A 12,477-nucleotide genomic window follows, 5' to 3' on the forward strand; every position below is an offset into this window, starting at 1 on the left:
ATATATCCCAAGAAACCAGAAACACCAATCAGAAAGGATATATGCACCCATATGTTCATAGCAACACAATTTACCATAGCTAAGATCTGGAAACAGCCTAAATGCCCATCAGCAGATGAGTGGATTAGAAAACTGTGGTACATCTACACGATGGAATACTACGCTGCGGTAAAAAAGGAGTTCTTACCATTTGCAGCAGCATGGATGGAAACGGAGAGCATTATGCTAAGCGAAATAAGCCAGTCGGAGAAAGATAACTATCACATGATTGATTTCACTCATTTATGGATAATAAAGAACATTATAACCTGATGAACAAAAAGATAGATACAGAGGCAGAGAAGCATTGAACAGACTGTCAAATTACAGTGGGAAGGCCGGGGAAGTGTTGGGGGGGAGGGGGGGAAAGGGAGGTAAGAGATCAACTGAAGGACTTGTATGCATGTATATAAGCACACAGCAGGTAGCATAAATTACAACCGATCTTCCCCCCTTGTCTCTTTGATTGTTCTTTGTGCACTCCATGTAGGAAGTTGCCTCGTATAAAACATAGAGGGGGGATGTCATAGGTACTACTATCTGTAATACTTTAAACAATAAAATAAAAAAAATTTTTAAAAGTCACTTGCAGAGCTAGCGACATCGGCAGATTCCCAGGAGAAGTAGTTGTTTAACTGGCTGCGCAAGGTTTCCTTGTGGATATGCGGCTCTCAGGGATCGCGAACTCTATGTAACCGAGAACGAAACACCTACCGTGAGAAGTCGTTCCCTGCGGTTGGTGCGCGGCCCGAGCCAGAAACGCGCCCCGGGACGGGATCCCGGAGTCACGGCCCCGCCCACGGACGCCGGCGCGTCACGTGACCGCGGCGCCGCCTGCGCTACGGGTCCCGGGAGGGGCCAGCCCCGGCCGTTCTCGCGTCTCTGCCGGCCCGCTGCGGGCCGCTCCGGCCGGTGTTTTGCCCGGGCGCCTCCGTGCGCTCGGCCAACGGCCTCCGAGAGCGCCCACCTGAGCCCCCGGGAGCCGGCGGGCGGCGGCCCTCGCCGGGGACCCTCCAGCCGGCCCAGGGGTGAGTACTGACGTCTTCCGGACCCGGGACCTGCAGCCCGGCGCCGAGGCCGGGGTTCTCCGGCTGCCGGGGGGACCCGCGTCGCCCCGGTGCGCCCCTGGTGCCTACCCGGCCCGAGTCCCGGCCCCCGACCCCCGGGCTTCTCGCCTTCAACCCCGACCTTTCCGCCTTCTCAGGCCTGGCCTCCCCATCTGGCCCTGCGGGGAAACTGCCCTGCACACGTTTGGGGCAACCTCTTCACCCTTTCTAGGTCGCCGTCTCATTGTTGAAACATTTGGACTTTTTTTCCCGTCTAGAAAATAGTTTGGGGGTGTCGGGGGGCGGGGAGAGGAGGGGAGACACTAGGGATGTCCTGAGCTTGATCACGGCGCTTTGCTGGGCGTCTTCCCTCTCTCCGGGTCCGGGCCTTGGCATCTCTAAGTATGTGACCTTGAACCGGACACCTGCCGTCTTGAAAACTAGTTTTTGTTGTTTTTCTTTTGACTTGGTGGGAAGTGCGTGTTGGAAAAGAAAGGCCTTGTTGAAAGCCGGGTCCGGCGCGAGCGGCCCAGCGGGCCCAGCCTGTGAGCATCCTTGTTCGCAGGTGCACCTGCTGCCTGAGCTGCTCCGGCGACCGATTCCCTCCCGGGGGCGGGGGGCGGGGGGCAGAGCCGAGCTCCGGCTCCGGCGAGCCTGGCCCCTGCCCCGGGTCTGCGGGACGAGTCCTGTCCTACAGCCTCAGAGCCAGGCGCCTCCTCTCCCGGGAGGAGGAGGCTCTCAGAAGCGGAGGTGCCTTTTAATTGCAGAAGATAAGAAAGGCCCCGGGCCCTAGTTCTTTGTTCCCAAATATAGAACCAGTTGTTTCCAGGCCTCCCATCCGTGGAGAAATTTTAACTGCAGTTCAAATGTTAACTTGTGTTTTCTCTCCCTAGATGAAAAGCATTTGCTTCTGTGTCAGTGTCGTTAGCTAATGAGATCCCAGAGCAAAATCCCTTAGGAAAATGGGTTTGGAAAGAATTAGAACCGTTTAGTTGTACTTAGGAGTTTTTCCCCCATGTAGTTAAGTGGGGGGTGGGGGGGGGTGGGGGGCGGGACAGCTTCTATCTTTTTGGTTTCAAACGCTTGTGAATTGGTTTTGCTGTTTTTTCCAACAGGAAATTGTGTGTTCTATTCCTTCCTGTGCGATAGGGCTGCCTCATTTTAGGATCTACGAAGTTTGGCTGTACTATCCTCCCTTCTGGTGTTCAAAGTTGTTTTCTGTGGATTCAAAACCATATTTTAAAACTCGATCATTTATATGTTTCGAAGTTTTCACTGATTTTTATTAAGCTAAAGTTAATTTTGGATTGCTACACCCTGACTTTCTAATAAACACATCCTTTTAAGGATAGTTGCTTGGAGAGAGAACTGAAACAGGTGACCTAGATTAAAACCTTGAACTAGGTCCACACAATGGGTGATAAAGAACCGGACTTCTTTTTTTTTGTAATTAAACAATTATATAAATCTGTGCAACCATGATCAGTTTAACCCAATTTGTTTCTGTCACTCCCTATGCTTTCTCTCTGGGTCCCAGTGTTTTGACATAGAAAATAAGAAAGTCAGGCATGAACCATTATGCGCCAAAATTGGGATACTTTCCATGAGTGGGACGTGACTGACTTGACTCTGGGTGGTGTCTGATTGAGGGTTTTTATAATAGTTTTTGTTGTGTGTATTTAAACTGTGGTTTAAGGTACTGATGTAAAATTTCCTTTAAAAAAGTTGGGTTAAAGAAAAGATTAGTGTAAGAGTAAATGTGCTGTGTGAATATGGGTAAAACCATGAAATTGGCAAATTACTGATATTTGGGAATCACTGGGCTTAGAAAGTAGAGCTCTAAGATCATCTGTGATTCTGAGAGAAATTTTGTGTCCTTAGTTTTATAACAGGATGTCAGTACTGGTTACCTAGTAGATTCTAAGGGAGAAAACTTCAAGAATTAATATCTTAACTCCAAATGAGAAGTTTCTTTATTGTCAAAATATATTACCAAAAATGTCATAGTCTAATGAGGGAAAGTAAAAAATTAGATTTTGATTTATTTTACATAAGCAGAATCCTAGTAATTGGGACAGTTCAGCATTAAATCTTTGTAGAAAAGTTTCATTTACTCTTTAAGTAACTCCGATTGGCTATAGGAGTAATTTGGCTTTTTCCTGAAGTTGTCTTTTTCATGTCCACCTTTATGATCTAAGTCTATAATACTTGGCCAACTCAGATTCTTGTAAGATGAGCTGTTGCTATAGAATAGAATGTCCAGTGGAAAGTTAATAAGACTGAAATGCAGTAAATGGAGTGTAGAGAATAGCACATTTCAGGGAGATAATGTTCTACAATTTGTGAGTCTTGTTTATTATTGTATAACTTCAATTTTTAATGTCCCAAGACTATAATCCTCTTGAGATACATCTTTTTAGTGTTATTTCTAAATATAAGCATTTATTGTGCTTCTGATCCACACAAGTATAGGATGAGTATCTCATCTAGAATGATGCACAAAAATTGATTGTAGAGATTGTCTGTGGGGATCTGAGTGGTGATACAGGACAGGATCTGTGAACACTTTATTTTCTCTGTATTTTCTTATATGCTTTGTACCGCATGCACATATTATTGGTTTAAATTAAATACTGAATAATTGTTATGTATGGAATTAAATACTAAGTAAAATTTAGCCATTACATTTGTTACTTCCTAATATATATGTGTATGTATGTATATATACACTTACATGTATATATATGTATTAAGATTTTTTAAATTTATATATGTTTTTCATCTGCTACATTTTTCTAAATTCAAATCAGAAGTAATGAGTCTATTATTTTATCTTGCTTAACTAATGAATGGTAGTAGGACCCTGTCTGGTGGCTCAGTTGGTCAGAGCATCGTCCTGTTTACCAAAAAGAGGCGGGTTGCATTCCTGGTCAGGGCATGCTCAGGAGGCAGTGAATCCATGTCTGTCTGTCTGTCTCCCTCTTTCTTCCGCTTCTCTCTCTCTCCCTCCCTTCATCTCTCTAAAAATCAATAAATTTTGGTTGTAAGCTTTTTCAGTGTTTCTTTATTTTGTGGCGTTTTTTAAATATAAGGTTGTGCATCTTTGATGACTTTTATCATTTGGAGAATTTCCAGAAATGAATTCCTGATGTGGTATCATCTAGTTTCTCAGTTAGCTCCTGTTTTTCTCCCCCAGGGACAAAAGGGGCTCTACATCCAGCACGTGCACACTGAAGCAAGTTAAAGGATTACTATGAAGCACAGAAGCAGATAGTGCCAAATAGCAAGTAGTGGTTGGTACACATTTGTGAGTAAAGATTTTCTCTCTTAGCTCTCTTTTCTTAGCCTTTAAAACATCTGCATGCCAGATCCTTCAAATTCATACATTTGGGTAAAGAATAAAAAAGCAAGTTCGCAGTCGTAATTAACCAGTTGAGCAACCTCTAAGAACTCTCCTAAACGTCTCAGTGAGGTGGAGTTTAAGGTGTGTAATACATCTCTGACATGGAGCTTAAGAAATATCCCAGCTCTGACTTGCAGTTATACTGTCCTTAATATCTTATTGCCCTTGATTAATGTTTTTGCTGAAAATTTAGTATGATTTCGTTTCCAAAGTTAATTTTTTTGAAAGAAAACACTACTTATACATCAAATATTAAAGCTTCTTGAAATACATTTACTTCTGCCTTTTACGTTCTCTTTGTGGTTTCTTCATTAGTCAATAAAATGAAGAGGATTCTTCTTCAAAATGTAATGAGTAGAGTTGTACAGCAAAGTGTTTTTGTTTTTTTTTTCTAATCTGACTTCTCATTTGTATATACATTGGATTAGCTTTTCTTTATCATGTTGGCAAAATCATAAAATAGTAACTGTACTTTACACCATATTTATGATTTTTGAGCTATATAGAATAACTTTTTTTAGGAGGGATTTGAAAATTTGTTCCTCAGATCAAGCCCCAAACCTCTTGAAATCCAAAAATTATTTTAAGTAGATATTTCTTTTATTCATAGTTTTCTTAGGAAATGAATTATTGAAATACTGATTTTTATTCTTTCTTTTTTACAGCTGGAAAAGCAGTGTCCGTGTTGTTATGTACACCTCCAAAAAAATTCAGATCTGTAGGGGAATTGTTGTGTAAAGTAAACTGAACTACAGGGTAGCAGTATTTTAATAGCTATTATAGACGTGTATTAACTATATTAAAAATGAGTAAAAGAAAAACCTGTGACCCACCAATAGGAAGGTCAGTGACATTTTATTCAGTTGAGCTGGTATTAATAGGCTTGAGCGATAGTGGCCTGAAAGCTAATTGCCATAGGCTAACCATGCTCTTTTACATTTTTATCAGCATTTTGTATTTTGGGGCAACTTTCTTTCTACTGCATTTCCCTGGAGCATGGATCCTGCTTTAATTCAGGTTTCTCAATGCATCTGTACCATCTTTCCCCTTAAAGGCATGTCATGCTTTAAAATAATATACATGTAAATGTGATGTTAAATACAAATTAATGTGAAACTTTGAATCCCTCAAAATGAATGTATACACTAAGGATTTATTAATGCATATGCTATCTTGGTATTCATTGCATCTCAGTCATCAGATATACATTCAGCAAGAGGAGTTTTAATTTGTATTTTGTGATTTTCAAGGGATTGCATCTTTTTTAGTACGTTTAGAATTAATCTTATTAGCCTTATAAATCTGATTTTCATCTTTTTTTTTTCCATGCATGACAGCAATTTCAAATTTCCTTTTTGCAAAGTCCCAGCAGCTTTTCCTCCAGTAATTGATTAGGAAATTTTAATTTTAAGTTTTCTTTCAGGCATTTTTGAGTCATAAGCAGCATGCATATCTATACGGCGTCCGTTATGTTGTGATTATACAATAATTTGTTAAATTTGCTCCCAAACAATAGTTTCAAGATGCAGTTTCAACTGATAAGGGAGAGAAGGCATTAAGTTAAAGAAAACATTTTCTTCACTTTTTATTTTTCTTTTGTATGTATTCAGTACTCAGAAATGAGAAGTCCCTTTTTGCTCTTTCAATAAGGTATTGTCATCTAACTTCACAATGCAGAGAAAACTAACATTTTCACACTCATCACACTGTCTTTAATTTTTTTTGCCCACAGAGTGAGTGGGGTAGCATTTCCTTCTCCCACTGCTGCCGAGATGGCGGAAATTAGTCGAATTCAATATGAAATGGAATACACCGAAGGTATTAGTCAGCGAATGAGGGTCCCAGAAAAATTAAAGGTAGCACCACCAAATGCTGACCTGGAGCAAGAATTCCAAGAAGGAGTTCCAAATGCCAGTGTGATTATGCAGGTTCCAGAGAGGATTGTCGTAGCAGGTACTTTACATTTGGGTATTAAGTGCCTGGCATATCTTTGTTTTATATATTTTTAGGAAAGTTTATGGTTTTTCAAAACATTGGGGTTAGAAAGTGCAACTTACTATTTTTTCAAAAATTTTATTTATTACAATACTGTAAAATTTCAAGCAATGTTTTTAATCAACTAATTATTGAGGTGTAATACATAATTTATATCCTATATAATAAAGAGGTAATATGCAAATTGACCATCACTCCAACACACAAGATGGCAGCCCCCATGTGGACACAAAATGGCCAGGGGGGGGCATTTGTGGGCAATCAGGCCAGCAGGGGAGGGCATTTGTGGGCGATCAGGTCAGCAGGGGAGGGCAGTTGGGATGGATCAGGCCTGCAGGGGAGGGTAGTTAGGGGCGACCAGGCTGTCAGAGAAGGGCCATTGGGGGCGACCAGGCCAGCAGAGGAGGACAGTTGGGGGGGACCAGGCCTGCAGGGGAGGGCAGTTGCGGGTGACCAGGCCGGCAGTAGAGGGCAGTTAGGGGCAATCGGGCCGGCAGGGGCGCAGTTAGGCGTCGATCAGGCTGGCAGGGGAGTGGTTGGGGATGATCAGGCTGGCAAGCAGAAGCGGTTAGGGGCAATCAGGCAGGCAGTCAGGTGAGTGGTTGGGAGCCAGCAGTCCTGGATTGTGAGAGGGATGTCCCAGATTGGAGAGGGTGCAGGCTGGGCTGAAGGGCACACACACACACACCTGAGCGCCCTCCCCCCCCCCCCCTGCACAGATTTCATGCACCTTGCCTCTAGTATATATATATATAATGTGTGTAATTTTTAAGTGTACAGCTTGATGAGTTTTTTAAAAATATACTTTTATTGATTTCAGAGAGGAAAGGAGAGGGAGAGAAAGATAGAAATATCAATGATGAGAGAATCATTGATTGGCTGCCTCCTGCATGCCCCCCACTGGGGATCGAGCCCGCAACCTGAGCATGTACCCTTGACCGGAATCAAACCCAGGACTCTTCAGTCTGCAGGCCGACACTCTAGCCACTGAGCCAAACCAGCTAGGGCACAGCTTGATGAGTTTTAAGAAATGTATACACCCATGTACCTCTACCACTGTCCAGTTATAGAACATTTTCATTACCCCAGAAGGTCCCCTTGTGGCCCATCTTATTTCATTTTTATCCTTCAATTTTAGGCAACCATAATCTCTATAATCAGAAACTATTTGTCTTTCCTAGAGTTTCATATAAATGGAATTATACACTGTATACTCTTGGGTCTGGCTTTTTTTGCTGAGTGTTATGTTTTTGAGATTCTTTCCTGTTGTTGCTTATATCTTGTTCATTTCATTTTATTACTGAATAATTATAACTCAGTAGAGTTATTATTCCTACACAATTCCATTGTGTAGATATACCATGATTGGTTTATCCATTCACCTGTTAAGGAACATTGGGTTTTTCTTTTTTTTAAGTTGGGGGGCTATTGGGAATAAAGCTGCTATGAATATTCATGTATAAATCTTTGTTAGGACATGTGTTTTTACATCTCTAGGTGTGAAATTGCTAGATCATATTATAAGTTATGTTTAACTTTATAAAAAGCTTTCAAGCTATTTTTGAAATTGGCTGTACTCTATTATATTCCCATCCGTGATGTATGAGAGTTTCAGTTGCTCCACATCCTTGTCAGCATGTTGTATTGTCAGTCTTTTTCATTTTGGCCATTCTAGTGGGTATGTAGTGGCAAAAACAGTTTAATAAAAGTACTACCTTTTTAAAACCTCCCTTCTCACCTTTTTATATTTTTACTCCCAGGAAACAATGAAGACATTCCATTTTCAAGGCCAGGAGATCTTGACCTCATTCAGTCAACTTCTTTAAAACCTCTGGCACTAAAAACACCACCTCGTGTACTTACACTAAGTGAAAGACCACTAGATTTTCTGGATTTAGAAAGACCTCCTTCAACTCCCCAAAATGAAGAAGTAAGTAGAGTTTTAACATCAACTGAATTTGAAATAATAGAGAAAAAAGCAAAAGCTAAAGAGGAGTTAAGAGGCTGTAAATCATATCATTAGCAACATTTAATGAAAGCCTTCTGCCTGGACCATTGATTACTATAAATTCTGGTTTGTAGGTATCCCAAATAAGATATTCTGCTATTTCGTTGTTTTTAATTTAAATTATGTCTCAGGAAAAAGCAGAGTTTGGGGAAATCATGAACCTAGGCATTACACCTTCAGTGATACAGAAATAGTTGGGAAATTTAGCATAGAAAAAGACTAATGCATCACTTTGTTACAAAATCAGTCTGGCATACAGAGCAAAGGAAGCTCCCTTTTTTGTTGTTACCACCTATTCTCCCTGCTTGCTGAAAAGTTTCTACTGAGTCATTACTGTGCCATGTAACATTAATAGCCTTGTTGACCTATAGATGGCAGTATGGACTCATAAGGTGTTAGTAGCCATATTCAGATCTTGCCTCTGCCATTGATTCAGGGCCAGTTTTGTAAAACTTCTTTTCTGTGATGATTTCTGTAGTTGCAACTTTTTCATTATAGCTTCTGACATTGTGCTATGAGGCTAGTAGGAGACAATGTGAAACATCTTTTTATTGATAATGTAACTACCTGTCTTTCTTCTTTCATATAGTCCTTTCCAAGGAGGATAAAGGACCTATATAACACAGGAAAGTGGCGTTTCCTAGTACTAGGTAATGGTCTTAAGTTGGAAGTTTCTGTTGCGGTTATAGAGAAAATATACTTGTAGGTGCAATTGTGGACATTCTAGATAGTTGCTTGGTGAAAAGCACTACATTTGAGTGTTCACATGATGGAAAAGGCACTAAGATATTTGCAGAATTGTATTTATTTAAGAAATATTTCTTTGAATTTTATTGTAAGACACTACATTGTGAGACATAGTTCCTACATAGTGGTATGAATGAGGGAAAGATGCACACACACACAAAGATTCTTTAATAGTAAGGAATAATGAAAGTTGTGAAGATCATTACATAAGACAAAAGACAACCACAGCATGCTCCCAGTTGGAGGCCCAGTTTCCGGCTCCCCAAAGTTCCCACCAGAAATTACAGCCGTGAATAGTATTATCTTGGAGTAAGGATTCTGCCAGGAGAGAAACCCTCCCTTTAATATTCTTCTAGTTATATTTTTCTTTTGATCTTCCTGCTCCCACTGTTTTAGACACTTATGCAGAAACTTCCAACTTAAGACCATTACCTAGTACTAGGAACCCCACTTCCCCGTGTTACATAGGTCCTTTATCCTCCTTGGAAAGGACTATATGAAAGATGAAAGACAGGTAGTTTTTTGAAAATGGATTGAAATAAAAGGGCAGTAAGGCCTTGTGTGCTGGTATCATAGATGACTCATTCAGATGCTATTCAGTATCAAGTGAAATCCCTGAATCATTTATTCCGTAGTAGTCATTTTACAGCATATGCTAAGGTTTCTCAACCTCAGCACTATTGACATTTTGGCCTGAATAATTAATTCTTTGTTGTAGTGAAGGTTGTCCTTTTGTAACAGCATTGCTGATCTCTACTTACTGGATGCCAGTAGCGTCCTTCAAGTCATGAAAAGCAAAAAGGTCTCTAATAGCCAAAAGGTGGAAACAACCCAAATGTCCATCAGCTGATGAATAGATAAGCAAAACATGGTATATCCATATAGTGGAATATTACTTAGCCATAATAAGGAATAAAGTACTTATAGCTGCTACAACATGGATGACCATCGAAAACATGCTAAGACAAGCCAGACAGAAAAGGCCTTATGTTGTATGATTCCACTTACATGAAATATCCAGAATAGGCAATTCCCACATACAGAAAGCAGATTAGTGGTTTTAAGGGGGTCGGGGGAGAGGGAAATTGGAGTAACTGCTTAATGATAATGATTATAAGGGGGCCATGAAACAGTGGCAGCTGCACTGCTTATTTTGCTCATGGATTTTGTGAGTAAAGAATTTGCATCAGGTATAATAAGGAAAACCTGTTTCTGTTCTACAATATGTGGAACTAAGGCAGGGAGTCTCATAGACGGGATGATTTGACAGCTTGAGGCTGCAATCATCTGAGGTTTATGCACGTCAGTTAATAATAGCTGGTGTCTGGGATCTCAGCTAGGCTACACATAGCCTTTTCATGTGACGACTTATGCTTCCTCACATCATGGTGCCATTGTTGCAAACATGAACAAAAGGCAGAAACTTACTATGGCTTATGACCCAGCATCAGAAGCCACATTGCATCCATCTTTCTAATTTCAAGGAAGTAGACGTAGATCCCATCCCTAATGAAAAGAAGTCGATACATTTGTAAGAAGAGCATGTGGGATGGGAGATTGTGGCTATTTCTGGAATGCCAAAGGCTTTAAGCTAGGAAGACTATTTTTTTAGTCTACTTTTCAGATATCCAAACAAATCTGAATTTGTTTAAACCCCAGAAGCCAGAAACACTTATTTATAATAGAAATACAAATTTTCTATAATATATGTGCCTTTAAAGCTGTTGAGAATTGTTCTTAAATAATATATCTATCTAAATTACACATGCCTAGCAGCAATTCTTGGTTATTTATCTATTTTATTTTTTTGTTAATTTTGTGAGTAGTCTTGATTAAGGTTCTTTTGATGCTAAGCAGCTACTAGGCTACTAAGAATATTTCCTATTCCCTTACCTTTCTCTGTGCCTAACAGGTCCGTGCAGTTGGCCGACTAAAAAGAGAGCGCTCTATGAGTGAAAATGCTGTTCGCCAAAATGGACAGCTGGTCAGAACTGATTCCATGTGAGTACAACCACTAAGTACTGTATCTCCTTTTTAAGTTTTCTCTATAGATGTTGTCTGTCTCATCTTTTTCTAAATAATTTACATTTTTTAATTCTCAAATATTTTTTCAAAAAAGAAAAGGAGGAAGAAGTATGTGTTTTACCCTAAGAAACAATTTATTTCTAATAGCATTTAAAATCTGTTTTGCATTTGCATTACTTTTACATAATTGCAATACTTTTAATAGCCTTAAAAACCTGACCATTTGTTAGTTGTGAACATTTTTCGACAGCGTTATCTTTTATGTATATGATAGTCTTAGCAAAGAATGAATTGGCTATATGGGGACTCTTCTATAAAGTATACTTAAGAAAAACTGATAAATGTGAAGTGCTCAGTTCTGTGCATCCTTCAAAACTATTTATGTAGCATGTAGGTTAAAAAATAAATAAAAGGTAAACACTTTATATAAGGAAAGTCTTTATTTCCAAGTTACTCAATTTTTGTCATAAGATTGTGAATTAACCTTTTCTAGCTCTGCTTCTAATGAGCTATAGTAAACACCGTATCATAGACGAGTGGATTTTTTTTTTCCTTTCCAGTATTATTTTTATGCCTACTGAGTTATTGAATTACTAGATTCCTTTTATTTTCCAAAAATGCAAGTATATTGCTTAAAGGACTATTTGTTTAAAACTCTTTCTCATTTGGCTAAATTATCACACCCTGATCTTAAAGCTCCCCCACTATAAGATGCTTTAGATCAGGCTTTAGATCAGGCAAGTGCTTTCTTGTTGTTTTATTAAAACTTAAGGGTTTTTAATAAATTAAACATCCCTTTAAATCCCGGTCAGTATTTTAAGTCTAAAAGCCATTGGTAATTGTGGCTTTTTAAAGTAGATGATTTAGATATTTTATGTAAATTAATATGTCTTCCTCAGTAACTGTTCAGTCAGTTACTAAGAACTCATTCATTGTGAACCATATTTGATGCCAAGCATTATAATGTTAGCTTCTTTGGGAACTGCAAAAGAATTAGGAGATGAAACATTTCTCTCTTGCAAATCTAGGTAAAAGCAAAACATTTAAATTCCTATGCAAAATAACTAGAGTACAATACAAGTATACCATTTATATTAAACATATCAAGTTCTAGTTTGAACCTGACCGAAGAGTGAGTATAGGGATGCAGAATGGTCTTTGATGGGCATAGGGCCTCTCTTTTCTTCTGTTAGGTGCCAGAATGGTAATTTCTC

General features: G+C 39.6%; 1 protein-coding gene across 26 annotated transcripts in view; it reads left to right on the top strand.

The window, feature by feature from the left end:
• The first annotated feature begins 854 nt into the window (after positions 1-854).
• MFF (mitochondrial fission factor) overlaps positions 855-12,477 on the top strand; it is a 29,550-nt gene continuing 17,927 nt past the window's right edge. For 7 of the 26 annotated variants that reach the window (XM_014463295.2, XM_023761930.1, XM_023761962.1 and 4 more), the window contains exons 1-6: positions 926-1,067; positions 4,282-4,392; positions 5,154-5,331; positions 6,221-6,441; positions 8,244-8,413; positions 11,151-11,239. In XM_014463295.2, coding sequence (XP_014318781.1) covers positions 5,294-5,331; positions 6,221-6,441; positions 8,244-8,413; positions 11,151-11,239 — 518 coding nt within the window. In that variant the 5' untranslated portion in view covers positions 926-1,067; positions 4,282-4,392; positions 5,154-5,293. Of the gene's footprint in view, positions 1,068-4,281; positions 4,393-5,153; positions 5,332-6,220; positions 6,442-8,243; positions 8,414-11,150; positions 11,240-12,477 lie in introns of all 26 variants that reach the window. The other 19 variants (XM_006082597.3, XM_006082598.3, XM_006082595.3 and 16 more) reach the window with 9 other exon arrangements.

The sequence above is a fragment of the Myotis lucifugus genome, unplaced genomic scaffold, assembly GCF_000147115.1.
Source record: "Myotis lucifugus unplaced genomic scaffold, Myoluc2.0 scaffold_3, whole genome shotgun sequence".
Taxonomy (NCBI): domain Eukaryota; kingdom Metazoa; phylum Chordata; class Mammalia; order Chiroptera; family Vespertilionidae; genus Myotis; species Myotis lucifugus.